The sequence below is a fragment of the Pristis pectinata genome, chromosome 11 (assembly GCF_009764475.1).
Source record: "Pristis pectinata isolate sPriPec2 chromosome 11, sPriPec2.1.pri, whole genome shotgun sequence".
Taxonomy (NCBI): Eukaryota; Metazoa; Chordata; class Chondrichthyes; order Rhinopristiformes; family Pristidae; genus Pristis; species Pristis pectinata.
Window position 1 is genome coordinate 24,443,157 of NC_067415.1, and position 23,170 is coordinate 24,466,326.

General features: G+C 39.7%; 2 protein-coding genes across 11 annotated transcripts in view; one reads left to right on the plus strand and one right to left on the minus strand.

The window, feature by feature from the left end:
• Positions 1-6,703, plus strand: part of LOC127575827 (stAR-related lipid transfer protein 13-like) — a 425,779-nt gene extending 419,076 nt beyond the window's left edge. For all 9 annotated transcript variants that reach the window (XM_052025973.1, XM_052025972.1, XM_052025971.1 and 6 more), the window contains one exon: positions 5,044-6,703. In XM_052025973.1, coding sequence (XP_051881933.1) covers positions 5,044-5,161 — 118 coding nt within the window. In that variant the 3' untranslated portion in view covers positions 5,162-6,703. The remainder of the gene's footprint in view (positions 1-5,043) is intronic.
• Positions 6,704-8,532: 1,829 nt separating this feature from the next.
• kl (klotho) overlaps positions 8,533-23,170 on the minus strand; it is a 59,173-nt gene continuing 44,535 nt past the window's right edge. For both annotated transcript variants that reach the window (XM_052026763.1, XM_052026762.1), the window contains 2 exons: positions 13,826-14,966; positions 8,533-10,511 (listed from right to left, as the gene is read on the minus strand). In XM_052026763.1, the coding sequence (XP_051882723.1) occupies positions 10,183-10,511; positions 13,826-14,966 (1,470 nt within the window). In that variant the 3' untranslated portion in view covers positions 8,533-10,182. The remainder of the gene's footprint in view (positions 10,512-13,825; positions 14,967-23,170) is intronic.

Here is a 23,170-nt window from a genome sequence, read left to right on the forward strand (position 1 = left end):
ATGGGATTATCACTGATAATCCCGCAGGTTGTTAACCATCCATAATTGCCTCTGAACTGAAAGGGCATTTCAGAGTCAACCATAATGGTGAGTCTGGACTCATGTAGCCAGCCAGGGTATGGACAAGAAATTTTCTTCCCTGAAGACCATTAGTGAACATGATGACCATTCTGGTACTTTTACAGTTATTGTTACAGAGGCTAGCTTATGTTTTATTTTTCCAGATTTAACTACTTACTTGAATTGAAATACCTAGCTTTCATGGAGGTAATTAGACACCTGTCTCTGCATCATTGTTCCAGAACTCTGGCTGCTAGTCCTGTAACTATGTTTTCTAACTGCCATGCAACACTACAAGTGAAATTATAAATAATTATTAAAATTGCTGGAAATATTGATCAGACAACATTTGTGGAGAGAGAAAACAGAGTTACTTTCATCAGAAGTAGGAAAGGTTAGAAATCAAATCTGTTTTAAGTGGCGAAGAAGAGACAGGGGTGCTGGTCTGTCTTGTTCTCCACCCAGATGTTCCTTTTGTTCTCTCCAGCCCTCACCTTTCTCAGCAACCCAAAACATGTCTGATTTCTAACTTAGTTTGGATGAAAAGGTATCTTCCTGAAACATTAACTCTTTTTTTTTCCTTCACGGATGCCACCTGACCTTATGAATGTTTCCCACGTTTTCTGTTCTGATTTCATATCTTTAACATCTGCAGTTTTTTGTCTTTTGATAGTGAGAGGTGGTGGTTTTAGGGAACAAGCAGTCAATCTGAAGGAGCTGTAAATGCTGTAATTACCAGAGGACTCTGAAATGAATGCTGGAACTTTGCATCAAAACTGTCAACAATGCTGATATTTTGAAATTATAGAATCATAGAAATGTACAGCACAGAAACAGGCTCTTTTGGCCCACTCATCCATGCTAACCATGATGCCTATCTACACTAATCCCATTCGCCCACATTAGGCACACATGCCTTTCCCATCCAAGTACCTGTCCAAACACCTTCTAAATATAGTAATAGTATCTGGGTCCGCGACTCCTCTGGCAGCTTGTTCCAGATATTCCCACCTTTCTGTGTTTAAAAAACTTAACCCTCAGATCAATTTAAAATTCTCCTCTCACCTTAAACCTGTGCCCTCTAGTTTTTGACTCTCCTGCCCTGGGGGAAAAATTCTGATTTTCTATTCTATCTATGCCCCTCATAATTTTATAAACCTTTGTATAGTCACTCCTCAGCCTCCTACGTTTCAGTGAGAAGCAAAACCAGCCTATCCAATCTCTCCTTATAACTACAGCCATCCTTTCCAGGCAACATCCTGGTGCATCTCTTCTGTACTCTCTCTATTGCTGCCACATTCTTCCTGTAATGTGGTGACTAGAATTGTACACAAGTGTGGTCTAAACAACATTTTGTAAAGCTGCAACATGAAGTCCCAAGTCTTATACTCAATGCTTTGGCCTATAAAGGCAAGCATATCAAATGCCTTTTTCACTAACCTATCCACCTGTATTGCCACTGTCATGGAGCTATGGACTTGCAACCTAAGGTCTTTTTATCTATCAATGCAGCCAAGGTTCCTGCCATTTACTCTATATGTCCCACCAGAATTTGACCTCCCATAGTGCATTATCTCACACTTGTCTGGGTCATTGAATATTGTTGAATCTAAATAAAGGCTGTAATGTTCATTGTCTGAAGATGAGGTGCTGTCCCTCAAGATTACACTGTTCCAATGAAGGTCAATGTATAGGGAGGAGAGGAGAGAGATGTCTTGAGTGAATTTTGACAAAGAATTAAAGTGACCAAGGACAGCAAACTCAGGACAGAGTGATTTGGCCACCCAAAAGCAGAGAAGGCCATATCTTCAACAATGACTTCTGTATACCAAAGTGAAAGAAATAGTGGTGCAGCTAATAGCACTGTCTCACAGCATCAGAGACCCGGGTTCAGGCTTAACAGCTGCTGTCCGTGTGGAATTTGCACATCCTTCCTTATAACATTGTGGATTTCCTCCAGGTGCTCTGGTTTCCTTCCACATCCCAAAGATGTGTGGGTTAGGAGGTTAATTGGTCACTGTAAATTGTCTCTAGGATATAGGTGAATGGTAGAATCTGGGGAAGGTTGATGAGAATGTGGGGATTAATGTAGGATTAGTGTAAATGGGTGTCGATGGTCAGTGTGTACTCGATGGGCCTGTTTCTGTGCTGTATCTCCCTGTGACTCTTAATGGCTCTAAATACTGTACATTATTTCAGATTTTTAATAACTCTGTTATTTTGCTTTTGAATATATGATGATTAACTTCCTGAGGCTTTGCTGTTAGAAAACAGCAAAGCAGACTTCCTAGCTGCTAGTTCTTACTATAAGGTGTTGCCACCTTATTGTTTTCCAATCTGCCTTCCACTGTCCCACTCTTCTGTCATTTTGCAAAACTCACATTTTTTCCTAGTTATTTCCGTTTGTTTATACGCTTGCTTTATGTAAGAAAGTGAAAGGGAAGGCAAGTACATCCAGTAATCTCCTTTTTAAAGTTTTACAATGTATTGGAACTTGGAAATCTGATACTCTGTTGATTTTAAATATAGTATATAAATTGTATATTCATAATATATGAGCATTTGCATCACTTTTTTCGGATTTCAAGCACCCACAATGTTTTTCCTTTTCTAATTTCCGTTAATGTTTAGGTTTCTTCCAATGACTTCTCTAGTAGATCAATTATTTGTTTCTTTACTTTTCCCATGATCTATTGTCCCTTTAGTCTGTTATGTTCACTCCGTTACAGACCTTCCTTTTAGTTCTCTACTCGCCTGGTTCACCAGTGTCCTTCAGAGGAAGAAGTCTTATCCCATCATGCCTAGATATGATCCCTGGCCCAGAGCATTGATGTCGACTCCTAGCTGCTCCCTGTTCTAGCAAACCACTCAGTTCATATGTAATGAGAGGTGGGCAGGAAATGCTGACCACGGCGCATGGTTTTGATGCCCACGTGCCTTGAATGAATGAATAAATAATAAAGATAATGCCTGACAAGATGAGCATTTCCAACATTTTGTGTTTTTATTTCACAAAGTAGTACAGCGGCTCCCTGGGTTGCAAATGATCTGGCTTACAGAAATCTGACTTTACACAAATTCTCCTATACATTTTTAAAGCATTTTTCAAGCTAGTAATAATAATAAAATGTTTCATGGTATTCATTAATGACTGGATACAGTATATAATTCAATTGGTTTAATTATGGGTAGTGTTAGGGTGAGTATTCAATGAAATGAAAGAAATATAGCAAGTGTACGTAGAGGCGATATGATTTGGGTAGTTATAGAAAAAGGATGTTTCTGACTAACAGAGAAATCAGCTTACAGAAAGTTCTCAGGAATGGAACCCTTATAGATCCTGAGGACTGCCTGTGTACATCCCTGCTAAGATTCTGAGATTGGATCAGTGTTTACCAGACATCAACTAGAATTATCAACTGATTAATGAAGACAAGTCTTCCTGTTCCTGCATTAAGGCAAAAAGATCCTCTGGGGACAATATCAGAATCAGGTTTATTGTCACTGACTTGTATGATGTGAAATTTGTTGTTTTGCGGCAGCAGTACAGTGCAAAGACATAAAATTACTATTAATTATAAATAAATAGTGCTAAAAAAAGGAATGACAAGGTAGTGTTCATGGGTTCATGGACCATTCAGAAATCTGACGGCGGAGGGGAATAAGCTGTTTCTAAATCGTTGAGTGTGGGTCTTCAGGCTCCTGTAATTCCACCCCGATGTAGTAATGAGAAGAGGGCACGTCCCGGATGGTGAGGGTCCTCAGTGATGGATGCCACCTTCTTGAGGCACTGCCTCTTGAAGGTGTCCTCGATGGTGGGGAGGGTTGTGCCCATGATGGAGCTGGCTGAGTCTACAACCCTCTGCAGCCCCTTGTGATCCTTGCATTGGAGCCTCTGTACCAGTCAGAATGCTCTCTACTGTACATCTATAGAAATTTGTAAGAGTCTTTGGTGACATACTAAATCTCCTCAACCTCCTAATGAAGTAGAGACGCTGGCATGCCTTCTTCGTGATTGCATCAATGTGTTCGGCCCAGGATAGATCCTCCAAGGTCTGTCAATATGTTGAGGAAAACTAAATGTGGAGGTTTGGTTCAATGTAACAGGGTCCACCCAATTTTCTATCCATTAAACATGTAAGGATGAAACTTTTTTTTAAATCATTTGGGCATAACTATAATAAAGAAAAGAGAAAGATCTTGCATTTATATAATCTAAGAATTACAATGTGTTAGATCCTGCTTCGCAGTCACATTATCAGCTTTTCACCATCATGTATTTCTCAGAATGAGCTTGCTCAGTTTGTAAAGATGAGAAACCCCAAAAACACTGCAAGGAAAAAAATCTGTTAAGCAGCAGGTTTCAAGGCATTAATCCAGTCTTGCAATTCTGCAAATCATCATAAACGGCACAACCTTTATTCCACTGATTAATGATGTCATCACACCACAGGATTGAATTACTGCTTTGTAACCATCAGCCATCTCCCATTGAACACAGCATTGCTACCTAAGTGAACCAGAAACTGAGACCAATGGAAACAGACAGCTAATGAATCAGCATCTGATAGGTCAGCAATTCTGGTCATACATTGCATCAGAATTAAATGTGAACCTAAAATGTGAACTTGTCTTTCGTTTCTATGCATAGAGAAATCTACTCGTTTCCAATATTTTTTTTATTTTCCGTGTTCCTCTTCAGAGGAATATTTTAAAAAAAGCACAAATATTCTTCTGATTTTAAAGAAGCCAAAGGCAACTTTCCAAAAGTTAATCTTTTTGTTTAGTCCTGTGTGAAAGGAATTGTATGTTGCCACATAATGGGAATTTGTGAACTATCCTCATATGGCTGTTATAAATTCATGAAATAAAACCACAAAATGACTGTGTGCTTTATGCTCAGATGTTAATGCGTGCTTGTTTCAGTCTGCAGAGATCCATCACAGTGATAATCCAAATATGTGTGTGTGTGTTTTTTTAAAGGGGTCGGACTCCAGAATGGTACAACAAAGCCTTTGGGTATCTTTGTGCTGCAGACGTTGCTAGAATTAGAAACTCATTTCAACCTATAAATGCAGAAGGACCAGAAACCAAAATCTGAAACAAAGAAGCCTCTAATCAGGAGGGTTACATTTGTCAAAGGAAAATGTATGCCATTTTACAGGAAACAGAGAAGAAAATAAAGGGGTGATTAAGTACTTCACACTAATGGTGAATGGCCTGCTCTTCGGTAAATAGATTTGTAAAATTATCCTGTATCAAGTGACTCTCCGGCAAGAGCTCTCACTGTGCTGTATGGTTGCCATGGTATTCCTCTGGGTTACAGATACACAGTGGTGTTGACCTGCAGCATCCATGGCAAGCTTTTCGAACATTGCAGTCTGCCTCTTTGTGATGTGATTGAGTCTTTCCAAACTCCTGGGCCCATTGCTGAATCAGTTTGTATAAGGTCATGCTTCTGGAGCTGTTTGGAAGGTTATTGTTTCAGCATTTCTTTTTATTTGTAATTTATCCATGTATGCTCAGTGGACTCCAAGATTAGGGTCCAGGGAATTGCAGTGGGGCTCCTAAAACAATAAGATCCATAAAGCTATACAAAATTTTAATCTGTGCTTTGCACAGTTTGAGGAATAAATGCTTCTGAGAAGCATTTACATTTATATAAATATGTGTGTGTGTATATATAAATATATAAATATGTAGATAACAAAGATATCTATGAAGAATAAGCCTAAATATATATAAAACTGTATCCAGATTTTCAGCCTTTAACAATCAGCTGCGATGCTGGCTAATGAGCTTATATTCCTGTCACTTGGATCCCAATATCTTGCCATAGAATTTGAAGCAGATTTTGCTGTGTATGTCAGATGTTTGCACAGTGAAGCCATTTTCACAATGACCTCTGTTAAGGTCAGATTTGCTTTGACAAAGTTGCAGCTTGACTACCTGTAATGAAAATAGTTCAGAATACCAACAGAGCTGAAAATAATGTGCATGTACGGATAAAGTAGAATGTTTCACTAAGACCCTCCCTCCTGCCAACACGCAAATATATATTTAAAAAGTAATTATGCAGTTCAATAATTTATTGTTCCCTCTGGATTAGCAAAAACAAGAATTTGTACTAGAAACTTATTAAAGAACTTTTCTGAGGAGAATATGGTGTTGATTTTACTCTACTATTATACTGGGCATGTTTTAAAGCACATTATAATTTTCACAATATTTTCCTATGCAATATTCAAGGTGCAGTTACTCTTAAACAATTGTGAAGAAAGTTGCCATGTCAGTGTCATGTACTTAATTGCAATACATCTTTCATGAGTGTAGTCACTTTATATCTGCATGTGTCAAGTGGTTGTACTTCCATTTGTACTTGGGCCATATTTTCAACATAGTATTATATCACTGATTGGGATTCAGAATGACAAGGAATTTTATTTAAGGATGTAACTATTTATACCTCATATTTTTACCTCATTTGCTGGATTTTTGTTGATTGTAAATATGATTACCTAATATTCAGAGTGAGCAGTTCTGATGCAGTTTAAAAAAAGTATGTGGTTAATGTTTTCATTATTTCTTGTACAAAATTTATTTTTTCTTTGTCATATTATGAAATGCACTAATAAAGATTACATCATAAGTTGGTGCTTTGTTATTAATGGGTGCATGGAATACTTCTACTGCTGGCTTTGTATTTACTGAAATGCCTTTTGGTAATCTCTTCAGATGCCCTACAACAAAATTGTGGCTTTCCTCGTGTTATTTTCATTATAATAATTGTAAATGCAGCTTCAGCTGTATAACATGGAAACAACCAAGAAAGAAGAATGAATGGGAGGTTAAGGATGAGGTAGGTGACTGGAGCAAGGAGGAAGTGAGGAGATAGAGGTCAATCATGTGGAAGGAGAGGTAAGGCGGTAGGTTGTGTAATATGAAGGGAAGAGAACTGAGAGAAAGTTAAGCAGAGATTGCATTGGGGGCATCAAGCAGAGATTGCATTGGGGGCATCACAAGGATAATAGAGGATAGGAATTAAGTCACTGGCCATGTGTTCCCTGTCACTAATGGCTTCTCTTCCACTCAGACCACTGTCACCTTCTGCAGAAGGAAGTAAAACTTCCAAAAACACAAAGGACTGCAGAGAATAACTGTAGCATGAAGGTTTGCATTTATGTAGTATGTTTGACAATCTCAGGGCTTTGTAATCCACCTTACAAACAACAAAAGTTCTTTTGAAGTGCAGTCATCATTGTAATGTAGGGTATATCACAGCCAGGTTACATACTGGAAGGCACCAGAAATAACATTGTATTGCTAGTTTTTGCAGTGCTAGCTGAGGAATAAATATTGGCTGCAACACAGTGACAACTCTGATGTTACTCATCAGTTAGGACCTTGGAGTGACTTGAGATGGCAGAATGGACCACAATTTAACATGTCATCCAATAGACAATGACTCAAACTGTCCTTCATTTTTCTCAGAAATCCACTGAAGCACTAGCCAACACTAGCCACCATTCAACTCACAAAAGTGGGACTTGAAACCTAAGCTGATTCAGAAGAGGGACTGCTGACACTGAGCTAAAATCCAACTAGAAATTTCCAGCTTTCCACTTGAATGTGTTCAATTGCAGAACCCACTTTAACAAGTGGATTTGAATAGGTTTGCAAACCCTGGTTAATCATTTACCTTTAGCAAGTCAAAGTGGTTCAATATTCATCAATTCTGCACGCCAGTAAAAAATGGTTTTAAAAGTAACCCTTCAAAAAGCTCTAAATCTAACCTTACAAAGTTCCCAGTGTCCAGTGATCTTTCTCTACAGGTGGTTGGAATGTTAAATTCTACAGACACCATTGAAACAGAACTATGAATGTAATGGTTGCTTCAAAAATAAGAATATTGTCAAGTATGGTGAACAAGCAGAAGATTATGATGAGACTATGGCTCATATTGAGGAAAATTGCAACACCTTCCTTTTGTTAATCAATTGATGTGCAGTGCCTTAGCATTGCATGGTGTTACAGGAATTAAAGCATTTTTGTCCATCTATAGTGTTTGTCCAAATCATTCTAAATGTGATAATAATCAACAGGCAAGATGGGCATACTTTCAACACAAAGTTACAATTTTGATCGTGACTAATTTTTCAATGTCAGCTATTTCTATAATTTGGTGCACTCCCAGCCATTGGAAATGTCTGATGTGGTAGAGCATGGAGATTGGTAATGATGAGCCTCTGGCATTGTATCACTACTGCCTGCAAGGCTGAAGTCTGCTGGGAAATCATTTTTAATTTGGACCATCAAGTTTTAAATGGCTCCTGCAATGCCCATAGCTAAGCTGGATGCCTGTGGCATACCAACATCACATGCTAATCAGAAACTTAGTAATGATTTAAAAGAAATAAGCCACGATAACAACTAGTATGAGCTACTGCACTTTTTAATTATAGGCACCACTCAGTCATTTTGTCACATGCAACTTTAACAGAGCAAAGTTTTCTGTATTCTTTATCTACAAACAACACAATGAACAATTGCTTGAGCAGTCACACAAATATACACATCTAAAAATAAATTTTAAGCTCATTTATTACTTTTTAAATAATACCCTGCTGTATGAGAACCTTTGACCTTCATCTGGTTTCCAGACATTTTTGAGAGCTGCCTTTTTCTGGGGTCATCCCCTCTCTTCATGTTATGTACTTCCAAGTCTGTATCACTTATCAAAGACACGTACTTGGCAAAAGTCAGAAGAAAAAGGATGATGAAGAACACATACTAGTTGGTTTGCAGATGTCGGCTTTATGTTTTATTTCAATAAAAGACGATGCCGAACAGCCCAAGTACTCTAAAATATTTTCCCCTATCCAATCTGAGGTGGATCCTGAAAATGCAATAGTCATTGCATTTGTAAAGATAGTCAGCACCTTGGCATTAGGTTTGGAATCTAGTTCTAGCTTTGGATACTAAATCTGTAAATAATTATCTACACCATTAAAAACAAAGAGAACTTGGAGAAAGTGAGAGAAAGGTTTTTTATAAATATTTGCTTAGCAAATGGAGCTAATCACCGTGAATCAGTGATTTCTCTGTATACTCCTGACGGTTATCCAAATTTACAAATGCTAACAATTGTGTTATCTGCTCTAACTATAATCAGGACTCATTCTCCACAATATGGTGCTTTTTTTTGAGGGGGGGCGGGGGGCAGTGGCAGCATCAGTTCTGCTCCACCACTTTTCTGCCATCAGAAGGGAACCTCCCAAAATTTCTTTTTTTTTGGAACAAATGAGGGGAACTTGGGCCTCACTAAGTGGAAAGGCTATTTGGAAATTGGGAAGGCCTCCTGACTGTAGGCTGACTCCATCCCACACATCAAATTGAACGGATGACCAAAATGCTGACACATGAGTATAAACCCACCATTCCTTATTAGGAGCTCTATTAGGAGAACCAGACATGAAAGGTTTTCTTTGTCACCCTTTTGGTAATGGTGCTCCTGCCATGCTTAAAGTGGTTTTAAACTAAATTTATAATTGTCAGATTTAATTCAAACTTTGAATTGGATGAGTCATCAGTTGCTCATTGATTCATTGCCTGATATAGTATTGAGCCTTGCAGAATATGAGAGAGCCACGTTTTATTCTTTTAGCCAGCTACGTACAGTTAGTGGGGTAATTTTAACTCTACATCATGGTATAACATAATGACATTGAATCAATGATCTCTGTTACATATTTTAGGATTTTTGTTGGCTTCACTGAAAACAAGAATTGGGGGAGATGTCAAATATGTTACAGTTTCATCTGTTTACATTCTGACATTAACTCAAAATTGTGGTGTGTGTTTGGGGAAATTATTCTGTGGAGTGGCCTTAACTGTGACATTTGTCCAGAGTCTCATAGATGCTCACTGTACAGGCTCAGTCATGTTGTGGCTAAAACCTTGAGTCATTTGTTTCAGACTGGGAGAGGAGAATATTTTTAAGAAAAGCAAAGTTACAATCCAGAGCTAATGCCAAGCTGCTCACTAAGCAGAGCATTACTTTAAATATCACTCTCCTTAACATACAAATGACTCATTTCTCCACATTTCCATGTATAAATTTGATTACTTATATTTTCTGCATCTTTTTGAAGAATAATAAATAACCAAAAACATAGTTGCTGTAAAAACACTTAAAGTGCAGAATGTGAAAATTAATAACTGTTTCCTTAAGTAGAAAGGATTACATTCTGCAGAAGAATATAAGCCTTGATAGCATTTGGTACTGGGTGATTTTGTTGCAGGAAATCCACCATTATCAACAATTCGCCTGTAGTATTCAACAGAGAGTTTAGCTGCTTGATTGGAGTTGTAGAGGCCGTAGTTTGGTTCGTCAATATCTTTCAAAGCCCAAGCAAAATATCCACGGATATTTACTCCATCTAGTTTTAAGGCTGCATAAGGAATCAAACAAAAGACAAAATAAACCCAATGAGATCTATAGATATCCCTGAAATGTGGGTAATTGTGTTAATAGCCATTGATACGAATCAAGTTTGACACAGCCCCTATCTCATGTTCCCTACCTACACTATTTCCAATGACCACACTAATCTTCTGTGGCCTTGTGGAACAACTGAGCTCCATGCCATGCTGTCCTACAAAATGCAGCAGTCTGTGAATGACGGCTCTGGACCACACCGAAGACGTTTTGACAGCTTGTGCCAACACTGGCTTTTTAACTGTTTCAAAATGTCTCTGATAATTAGTGATATTAAAAAAAACAGATGAGATAGATGTAAAAATGTAAAAGTTATTGCAGTAATTACATAGTGTAAAAATTTAAAATAAGTTTAAAATAATCAACTTACTTTAATACATATTCATTAAAAATAGTAAGATAGAGTAAAACAAATTTAAAATAAACTTCTTATATGCACTCACTATCTTAATCCAGGTCAGTGACCCCACCAAATAAGTGCAGTTGTACTCAATATACCTGTCATCTCTGGTGCAAAGCTGAGGAACACAATAAAAGCACATCCAATTCCCCAGCTCAGCCTAGAACCAACCAAGCACTCAGTGCAGAGTCCAGCAGTGTAGCCAGCAGTTCACCTCGAACACATTCCTGACCTTCAGGCTGCTTTGCACAGACGTGGAAGTCAGGAATGTGCCGGGCCACCCACTGCTGCTGGCCAATGGGTTCTTCTGGAACAGGCTAAAAGCACAAAACAAGCCATTGTATTGAATTGATATATGTTCCACATAATATCTTCAGGGCATTTGAGGGGTAAAATTCAACTTTGGTGAGGGGCATAAAACAGGCAGTCATACCTATCACCTTCAATTGGGTAGAGAGGATGATGGGTGACAAATTCACCAACACCAAAGCAAAAGACACATTTTACTTCAATCCTCCAACCTCAAGTCCCATTAAATCTATCTGAACTGCAGTCACTAATGCTACAGACATAAAGTAGCAGGTAATTTGTCCATAACAAGATCCCACAATCAGCAGATGGGTTGAGGTATATTTGATATAATGAGGTTGGTTGAACAATGCAGGAGTTGGATACCAGAAGAACACTCTGCTTATTTTCACATACAAATGGTGGATCGTTTACATTGAGCTTAAAGATGATATAGTTCAATCTGAAATTCAGGTCTATGAAAATATGAGGGGTATGAGTTGGCTGTTGTTGATTAGGAAAATAAGGTATGACAGGCAATCACTGGCATTTAAAGAAATAACACATAATTTGCAGAAAAGAAATTATTTCTTTAAGACACAACTGTGGCTGAGAGGAGAAATTAAAGGTGATATAAAAATCCAAGGAAGAGTTTCATAAAGTTGACAAATAGCAGTAGACCTGAGGATCGGGAGCACTTTAGAACTGAACAAAGGATGACCAAGAAATTGACAAATGAAGGTAAGATAGGATATGAGAATAAACTTGCAAAAAACATAAAACTGGACTGTGGGCTTGTTACAGCTGGAAATGGGGGAATTTATAATGAGGATAAGGAAAAGGCAGAGAAATTACTTTGTATCTGTCTTTATGGAAGAAGACACAAAATGCCTGGCAGGAATTACCAGAGAATCAAGGATCAAGCAAGAATGAAGAGCTGAAGAAAATGAATACTGGTTAAAAAAATGTTACTAGAGATGTTGGTGAGACTAAAATTTAATAAATCCTATGGATCTGATGATCTGTATCCCAGAGTTTTGAAAGAGGTTGCTATAGATATAGTGAAAGCCCTGGTTATCATCTTGCAAGATTCTATAGATTCTGGAATTGTTCCCGTGGATTGGATGGTAACAAATGTGTCCCCAACATTCGAGAAAGGAGGCAGAAAGGAAACAGGAAACTACAGACCTGCTAGCCTAAATGTGCAATCTACAATGAAAGATAGAAGAAAAGAACATCTTGAAAAGAATAATAGGATTGAGCAGAGTTAGCGTGGATTTATGAAGGAAACATGTTTAAATAATCTACTGGATTTCTTTGAGAATGAGACTAGTAGAATAACTATGGACAAACCAATGGTTGTGGTAAATTTGGATTATCAGGAGGCTTTTTATAAGATCTCACATAGGAAATTGGAAGCAAGTTCAGAATACATAGAACTGGGGAAAATATGTTGATATCAATTGAGAATTGGCTATTGGACAGCAAGCTAAAAGTGGGAGCAAATGGATTCTTCTCAGAGTTGTAGTTTGTGACTAATGGGACACCGTGGGGTTGATCCTTAGGCCCCAGCTATTCAGGATCCAAAACAAATATTTTGCTGAGTGGACCAAACTGTATATTTCTAAGTTTGCTGATGATATAAAACTAGGTGGGTTTGTAAGAAGGGAAAAACATAAAAAGTGACTTCAAGGAAATGTAGACAAACTGAGTGATTGGGCAAGAATGTGGCAGTTGCAATATAATGTAGATAATTTGCACTTTGAAACACAAACAGAAAAACAGATTTTTTTTAAATAGTGAGGGATAGGGTAATGTTGATGTTCACAGCAACTTAGGTGTCCTTAGAAAGACAAATAGTTTAGTTTTTTTTATTATAAGGGAGTTTGATTATAAAAGTAAGAAAATCCTATTGCAGTGTTATACGGCCTTGGTGATACTGCAACTGGCATACTGTGTACTTAAAAAATAGATACACATGCCAATAGAAGATGGGTAGCAAAGATTGACTGGACTGTTTCCAAGACTGGCTGGCATGCTGTACGAAGGGAGACACAGTAGACTAGGCCGGTATTCTCTAGAATTTAGAAGAATAAGATCTGATCTCATTGAAACTTACAAAATCCTTCACAATAGATTAGATGCAGGGAGTATGTTTCTCCAGGATGAGGAGCTTTGAAGCAGGAGTCACAGTGTCAGAATAAAGGGTGGGCCTTTTCAGACCGAGAAGAGAAATCTTATGTAAGGGGATGGTGAATCTTTGGAATTCTTTACATTGAAGGACTGTGGAGGATCAATCACTGAGACCATTCAAACAAAAACTTGTATATTTCTGGATATTAAAGGAGTCAAGGGGTAAGGGTATTATGCATTAAAATGGAATTGAGGTTGAAAATCAACCATGATCTTGATGAATGGCAGCACAAGCTTTAAGGGCCAAATGACCTATTCCTGTTCTTATTTCATGTTCTCACGTAAGATAAAAATTCTATCACAGACAATAAAAACACATTGAGAACAGTATGAAAATGATATTTAATTTAGTCTTTTTTTACTCTGGCTGATTAAAAGTGGCTTACCTTTCAAAGCTTCATTAATGTAACTCTGAATGTAGTAAACTCGTAATTTGTCCTTGGAGGGTGAGTCATCATCAATTCCATTTGATGTGATATAGATGGGAATATTGCCATATTTTGATTTTATCCATCTTAATAATTTACGTAAACCCCATGGTACAACTGCTTTTCCATCTGGTGATGCCAGCCAGGTAGTGTCCTTCAAGTGTTGCACTTTGAGCTCAAAACCATCCTGAGCTTCGGTGTTCCTTTCCAGATGTACAATGTGAGTTGTGTAGTGATTCAGTGCCACAAAATCAACGGAGCCTCGTATTAGTTCTTTCTCTTCATTGGTGAAGTGGGGCAGGTAAGAATTGCGCCATCCAATGTTTTGTCTTTGACTCTGCCAGTCTCGTATAATATAAGGGTAATCCCCATTACCAAAAATGGGTTCCGCAAACCAGCCAATATCAAACTCTAAAGTCCTGGCAGCTGCCTCTATGTCATCTCTGGAGAAAGGGTCAGCAGGGTCGAGCCAGTCAGCATGAAGAGAAACAGAGACCTGCCCATTTTGTGCTTTGCGAAACTCTTTGTTGTAGAGATGCCAGACTAGAGCATGTGCTTTGATTAAATTATGACCTACAATCGTGAAATTTGTTTTGTATCCCTCCAAGTACTTTATGCCATTTGGCTCACTCATAGTTATCCAGAATTTCACCTTGTCTCCCAGCTGCCTGAAACAAAATCTGGCATATTCCACAAAAGCCTGAACCGTTGCTGGATTCATCCAGCCTCCATTGACCCCTAATGCTGAAGGGAGTGGCTGATCGTCAAGGGTGGGATGGTACAACACAATGACTGGAGTAACATTTGCCCGTAGAAGCTCACTGACATAGCATTTGTAATAGCGAAGGTTTGCTCTGTTGACCTGGGTAGAGTCACCACTCGGAAGGAGTAGTGACCAGTTGAGGGAGAATTGGAAGTGAGTGGCATGTGTATTTTGCAACAATTGGATCTCTTGCCTGATGGTGGTGTAGTCAGTACACTGGGCTTTGCGAGATTGGCCAATTACTCCTTTAATTTTCACCAGTTTTCCTGTGCCATTAATATCCCATTGGTAGATATTGCGATCAACAAACTGGGGAGTTGTAGGAGTTGATTCCACCTAAGAATTTAAGGCAAAGAGATGAGTATAGCATTGTGGAAAGCAAAACATAATTTTATCTTTGGTCACAACTAGAATTTCATCTTAATTATTTAAAAGAATAATAATAAGATGGAAGGAGACTTCTGTATCAGGTAAAAGTGAAGAAATGTATGCTTACATATTTCAACTGTGATCTTGTACGGCTTCAGTGGCCATTACTTCAGGGGTGAAAATATACAACCAACCAGTACAGTCATATCACTAACACTGCTCTTGTAACCCATTTGAACTGAGCACATTGGCCACATTGATACACCATACTAGCCCATACCGATTTACTTTCAACTCATTAATTGCTTTGCTTATATGCACCTTCCCTTTAACAGGGCACACATTCACTGCCCAGCCAATCATTCACAGGCAAATCTGTCTTCATTGCATCTGCAGCACACAGGAGACCACTAATTAGCCAGGGCAACAGAGTTAATACAAGTTTGTTTCCAAACAGGGAGAATTTGAACACTGCAGAGTTGGATTTTGAAGTCAAAAGATATTTATTTCCCCTTGACTTTTCTGAGACTAAAAACATCAATAGAGATGTTTAAAAGATTTCAGGAGATGTCTCAGCTTCTGAATAAATTGTTAAAATTTATCAGCTTTAAGTCAGTCTCATTTACAAAATATTATGAATCACATAAACTTTTATTGGTTTCTTGGTTGAAACATGAACCAAACTCAATGAAATCTTTCTATCCAAGTGTCAGATTGGCGCAGTGGCTGCATTTACATTTGAGTCAGAAGGACATAAGTTCATTCTAGAGTTCTAACTCAAGCACAGATTCTGGTCTTCACTTCAGTGCAGCAGCGAAGACTTTACGTTGTCAGAATTGAGGTGTTGAACTCAGGATCATCCAGACCCCATTGCCCTCCAATGCTGAATGCAGTCAGTGATCCTCGAGTTTGGGATAGTACAATGAACAGAGTAACAGAGGAATGCAAATGATCCCATGACAATATTCAAGAGTGGGAGATTTCTGCTGATATGCTGGATAACATTCAACACTCAGTCAGCAACATCAAAATAAATCAAGCATTTCTTTATCCAGTTTGGTCCATGTTGTTATATACAAACTAGCCGCAATGTTTATCCACAAAGAACAATTCATTGGCTTTGAAGCACTGCAGGTGTCCTGAGGGTGTGGAAAGTGCTACATAAACAATTATTTTACGTAATTTCTCCTAGGTATTTGTTACCAGGAAATGGTAAAAAATATTTTAGTGGACATTTCCCCAACAGAAGTAGCTAAAATCTTTTAGACTCAGCAGCTTTCTCCCACAGTAACATGTACAGGAGATCTGTGAGTGCCTTTCCCACAAATCTGTACCATTAAAAAGAATGATCTGAAAATCATGGATAGCAAGTTCCAATGTGTTGCATGTTGCTCGGGTAACCACTGGCCACCCCAAGTGACTGTTCCCATAAGAACGTAAGTTACCAAAAGTTATTAAAAAGTGTTTCTCATGTGGAAATTGTCTATATGGACTTTAGAAAGGCCTTTGACAAGGTCCCGCATGGCAGTCTTCTCTGGAAGGTGAGGTCACCTGAGATCCAGGGAGAGATAGCAAATTGGATTCATAATTGACTCAGAGATAGCAGAGAATCAGAATCAGAATCAGGTTTGTTATCACTGATTTATATGTTGTGAAATTTGTTGTTTTGTGGCAGCAGTACAGTGCAATGACGGAAAATTACTATAAATTGCAATAAAAATAAATAATGCAAAAAAAAGGAATAACAAGCTAGTGTTCATGGCTTCATGGACCATTCAGAAATCTGATGACAGAGGGGAAGAAGCTGCTCCTAAATCACTGAGTGTGGATCTTCAGGCTCCTATACCTCCTCCCCAATGGTAGTAACAAGAAGAGGGCATGTCCCGGATGGTAAGCGTCCTTAGTGATGGATGCCGCCTTCTTGATGGTGGGGAGGTTGTGCCCATGATGGAGCTGGCTGAGTCTACAATCCTCTGCAGCCTCTTGCTATCCTCTGGATTAGAGGCTCCATACCAGGCTGTGGTGCAACCACTCAGAATGCTCTCCACCGTCCATCTATAGAAATTTGCAAGGGTCTTTGGTGACATACCAAATCTCCTCAAACTCCTAATGAAGTAGGCCCGCTGGCGTGCCTTCTTTGCGACTGCATCAGTGTGTTGGGCCCAGGATAGATTCTCTGAGATGTTGACGCCCAGGAACTTTCCGCTGCTGACCCCTCATTGAAGATTGGTGTGTGTTCTCCCTACTTCCCCATCCTGAAGTCCACAATCAATTCCTTGGTCTTGCTGACGTTGAGTGAGAGGTTGTTGTTGTGACACCACTCAACCAGCCAAACTATCTCACTCTTGTACACCTCCTCGTCGCCATCTGAGATTCTACCAACAATAGTGGTGTCATCAGCAAACTTATAGATGGTGTTTGAGCTGTGTTTAGCAATACAGTCGTGAGTGTAGAGAGAGTAGAGCAGTGGGCTAAGCACACATCCTTGATATGCACCTGTGTTGATTGTCAGTGAGGAGGAGTTGTTACCAATAAGGAAGATGAGGATCCAGTTTCAGAAGGAAGTACAGAGGCCCAGGTTTTGAAGCTTGTTGATTAATACTGAGGAGATGATGGTGTTGAACACAGAGCTGTAATCGATAAACAGCAGCCTGACGTATGTTTTTCTGTTGTCTAGGTGTTCCAAAGCAGAGTGGAGAGCCAGTGAAATTGTGTCTTCTATGGACCTGTTGTGGCGGTAGGCAAATTGCAGTGGGTCCAGGTCCTTGCTCAGGCAGAAGTTAATTCTAGCCATAACCAACCTCTCTAGGCACTTCATCACAGTAGCTGTGAGTGCTACCGAGCAGTAGTCATTGAGGCAATTATTGAGAGTGATGGTGTTTCTCAGACTGGAAGCCTGTGACTAGTGATGTGCCCCAGGGTTTGGTGCTGGGACCTTTGTTGTTTGTTCTTTATATAAACAATTTGGATATGAATGTACAAGTATGGTTAGCAAGTTTGCAGATGGTACTAAAATAGGTGGTATCATAGACAGCGAAGAAGCTTATCAAAAATTACAGGGGGATCTTGACCAGCTAGGAAAGTGGACCGAGGACTAGCAAATTCCAATTCGGATAAGTGCAAAGTGTTGCATTTTGGGAAGTCAAACCAGGGTAGGACTTGTACAGTGAATGGCAGGGCCCTGGGGAGTGTTGTGGAACAGAAGGACCTGGAGTACAAGCACATAGTTTGCTGAAAGGGGCGTCACAGGTAGACAGGGTGGTGAAGAAGGCATTTGGCACATTAGCTTTCATCAGTCAGGGCAATGAGTATAGAAGTTGGGATGTTACAGTGTACAAGATCTTGGTGAACTTGCACTTGGAGTATTGTGCACAGTTTTGTTTGGCCTGTTATAGGAAAGACATCATTAAACTGGAAAGAGTGCAGAAAAGATTTACAAGGATGTTGCCAGGACTCAAGGGCCAGGTTAGGCAGGCTAAAACTTTATTTCTTGGAACATAGGAGATAGAGGGGTGACCTTATAGAGGTGTATAAAATTATGAGGGATACAGATAGGGTGAACACACACAGTCTTTTTCCCAGGGAAGGGGAATTCAAAACCATATTTTTAAGGTGAAAGGTGGAAGATTTAAAGGGGGCAACTTCTTCACACAGAGGGTGGTGCTTATATGGAATGAGCTTCCAGAGAAAGTGTTTGAGGCAGGTACAATAACAACATTTAAAAGACATTTGGATAAGTACATGGATAGAAGGGGTTTAGAGGAATATGGACCAAACACAGCCAATTGGATCTAGCTTGGTGGGCACCATGGTCAGTTTGGACGAGTTGGGCCGAAGGGCCTGTTACCATGCTATATTATTCTATAACTCTATGTTACTGTGTGATTTATTCCATTATTAAGGAAATTACCATTGAGCAGAGTGAACCTTGAAACCAGACTGCAAATGCCTTTGTCTAAAGCTTCAAAAAGTCAGAAGATTTAGATACTGGGCCTAACTGTTCTGGGCATAGTCAGTAACCATTGTGGATTTACACAGATGAGCTGAGTGACAGCTGCTGTTAAATTTGTTAGTCTACTTTCTCACTGAACTCTACATGAAGCCCAGCCGTGGAGCCTGTATGTTAATCTGACTTTGTGAAAGGGAAATTATCTTTAACCAATCTAGCAGAGTTTTTTGAAGAAGTAACACATGCTGTGGATAAAGGACTCCAGTGGATGTACTGTACTTTGATTTCTAAAAGGCATTGTTAAGGTTGCATATCAAAGGTTATTACAGAAAATGAAAGCTTGTAACTTGTGCTGTAGGACATTAGAGGCTAACAGGAAATGGAGAGGAAACATAATGGGTCTTTCTCTGGTTGGCAAGATGCAGCAAGAGGTGTACTTCATGGATTGGTGCTGAAGCCTTTACACTTTATGTATAAGATCCTGAGGAGTTTTGATTGGGTGGATGTGGAGATGATGTTTCCTCTTGTAGGAGAATCTAGAACTGGGGGGTCTGGTGATGGGGCAACATTTTTCTTTTGCTTTTTTTCCTTTTCACTCCATTTTAGTGTTTCAATTGCTGTGATTTTTAAATTATTTTTAAATGGGTTATCTTTTTATTGTTTAAACCAATGGTAATAGTTTTTATAAGTTAATAAGGTACATATAGTTGACAAGATACTTTTATTTGAAAATAAATGAAATGGGACTGGGACTGACATCATGATTAGTGGATTGCAAGGATTCGGTGAGTACAATGAGATTGTATTCAAATGCCTCAACTCCACATCAAGGGAATGAAAATCCAAGGGTGAGACACCATGGGTTGCCCTTCACAACTCTAAGTAAGCAATTGCAGGGTAGCTTTGTTGATGGCAAATGTACAACTTATAGAACATAGAACAGTACAGCACAGGAACAGGCCCTGTGGCCCACAATGTTGTGCCGAAGTTGTGCCGAACTAATTAAACTAGTAATTAAACGCCTAACTAAACTAATCTCTTCTCCCTACATAATGTCAAAATCCTTCCATTCTCTCCACATTCATGTGCCTATCTAAGAGCCTCTTAAATGCCCCTATCGTATTTGCCTCCACCACCAACCCTGGCAGTGCATTTCAGGCACCCATAAAAAACTTGCCCCGCACTTCTCCTTTGAACTTGCCCCCTCTCACCTTAAATGCATACCCTCTAGTATTAGACATTTCAACCCTGGGAAAAAGAATCCGGCTGTCTATTTTATCTATGCCCCTCATAATCTTATAAACTTCTATCAGGTCTCCCCTCAGCCTCTGCCGCTCCAAGAAAAACAACCCAAGTTAGTCCAACCTATCCTTATAGCACATGCCCTCTAATCCAGGCAGCATCTTGGTAAGCCTCTTCTGCACCCTCTCCAAAGCCTCTACATCCTTCCTAAAATGGGGCGACCAGAACTGAATGCAATGCTCCAGACACAGCCCAACTTATCTACCATTCCTCCAGTCTGGGAAATAGTGCAAGCAACACAGGTCTAAAGAAGACTGGAAGAAGAATGTAAAGAGTGGCTGGAGTGGAAATTCATCTTTGGTTGCTTGCACCAAACTTGCACATTGTGGCATAGAATCAAAGAAAGGTAATAGCGTGGAAGGAGGCCATTCAGCTAGTTCAATGCAAGAGCAATGCAGCTAGAACTACATACTCTCACCCCATAGCTCTGCAAATTATTTACTTTTCTGTTTATTCTGTTCCCTTTTGAGCACTATGATTGAGTCCTCCTCCACAATTCAACCTTCTATATTTATAAGTTAATAAGATACACATAGTTTACAAGGCACTTTTATTTGAAAAAAAATGAAATGGGACTGGAACTGACGTCATGAATAGTGGATTGAGGGGACTCGGTGAGTAGAATGAGATTGTATTCAAATGCCTCACCTTTCCATACCTACAAATGATATAATACACCTATAGATCCGTACCATAGAAATACAAGCTTCTTCCACATACCAACGAAACTAAAACTCCTTATCCCTGCACTCATTCTATTAAGTTGCTTCTGCACTCTCTCTAAAGCCTTCACATTTTCCTATAATGTGGCACTCACAGCCAGACACAATGCTACAGTTGTGGGCAAACTAGACATTACGAAGGTACATCATGCTTTCTTTACCCTTGTGTTCTTTGCCCCTATTTATAAAGCTCAGGACCCCATATGTTTTATTTAACTGCTTTCTCAATCTACATAGAACATAGAACAGTACAGCACAGAACAGGCCCTTCGGCTCACAATGTTGTACCAACGTAGCTAATCCCTCCTACCTACAGATTGCCTATATCCCTCCATTTTCCTCTCAGTGATGTGCCCATCCAAGCCTCTCTTAAAAGCCCCCGATGAACTTGCATCCACCACCCTCAGGCAACGCATTCCAGGCATCCACCACTCTCAGAGTAAAAAATGCACCCCTCACGTCTCTTCTGAACTTACCCCCTCTCACCTTAAATGCATGCCCTCTGGTATTGGATCACTCAATAATGGGAAAAAGATATTTCTTGTTCACCCTATCTATGCCCCTCATAATTTTATACACTTCCAACAGATCACCTCTCAGCCTCCGCTGCTCCAGAGAAAAAAGTCCAAGTTTGTCCAGCCTCTGCTGATAGCACATGCCCTCTAATCCAGGCAGAATCCAAGTAAACCTCCTCTACATCCTCTCTAAGGCCTCGACATTCTTCCTATAGTGAGGTGAACAGAACTGCATGCAATACTCTAAATGTGGCCTAACCAAAGTTCTATAGAGATGCATCATAACTTCTTGACTGCTATACTCAATACCTCAATTCATGAAAGCATAAGCCTTCTTTACCACCCTATCTACCTGTGTAGCAACTTTCAATGAGCTGTGGACTTGCACCCCAAGGTCTCTCTGCTCTTCTGCACTGTTAAGGGTCTTGCCCTTTTGAGTGTGATGCCTCTTGACATTAGTCCTACCAAGGTGCAACACCTCACATTTATCCGGGTTAAACTCCATCTGCCATGGATAGGTACATGGAGCTGTGAAAAATAGAGGGCTACGGGCAAGCCTAGTAATTTCTAAGGTAGGGACATGCTTGGCATAGCTTTGTGGGCCGAAGGGCCTGAATTGTGCTGTAGGTTTTCTATGTTTCTATTTCTTTGCCCACATTTGCTATCCTGCTACTTTAAATAAAAGATACATATAAACACCCAGAATTCTCTTTTCCTGTATCCCTTTCTGTCCTCTACTTTGTATTGTATTCAGCTTCCAAAATATGATTCCATTTAAGTCAATCGAAATTAGAAAGCCTATCTGCAGCACGTTCCTATGGAATTCATTTTTCCAAATGTGGGCATTTCCAGCAAGACCACCATTTATTGCCCATCCTAATTGCCCTTGAGAAGGTGGTGGTGAGCCACCTTCTTGAACTGTTATGGCTCCTCTGGTGACTGTACTCCCACAGTGCTGTAGTGTAGGAAGTTCTGGGATTTTTCTTCCAGTGATGATGAAGAAACAACAATAAGTCAGGAAGGTGTGCAAGTTGGAGAAAAACCTTGCAGGTGGTAGCATTCCCATATACTTGCTATCCTTATCCTTGGTGGCTGGGGTTGCAGGTTTGGGAGATGCTGTCAGATTAGCCTGGATGAGTAACTTGCCGTACTATTTGCAGGTGGCACACACTGCCCACATCTGTCAGGGGCCGGCCAGAGCTGTAAACCAGAGCAGCTGCTCATTTGGACTTTTCTCATGATTACCAACCCTGGGAAACAAATCATTGATCACCTGCCTTATTCATTAGTGGGATGACAACTGAGAGATCCTGCAAATGTCGAGGCATGGACAGACGCTTAGGGTAAGAATAATGAGGACAATTTCTTATATCCTCAGGAAACTGTGGATATAAGAAATACTCCACATGAGGCACTGTTCCAGAAGATGAAAGTATGGACCTTCTAAGGCTCTGGCACTTGGATGTGTCAAGGAAACATCCTCTGTGGTATGGCCTGGTCTAGCTGATATGTCTGTCTGCCAACTGCACCTATTTGGGGGTTCACCTCAGCTCCTGTGTAGCTGCAGGTATGTGATGAGCCTCCTTCTGCCCTTGGTGTATCTGCAATTGTTCATTGTGATCTTCTTCCAATTCGGGCAGCCCCAACACTAACTGTCACCATTGGGAACCAGAGAGCGCAATT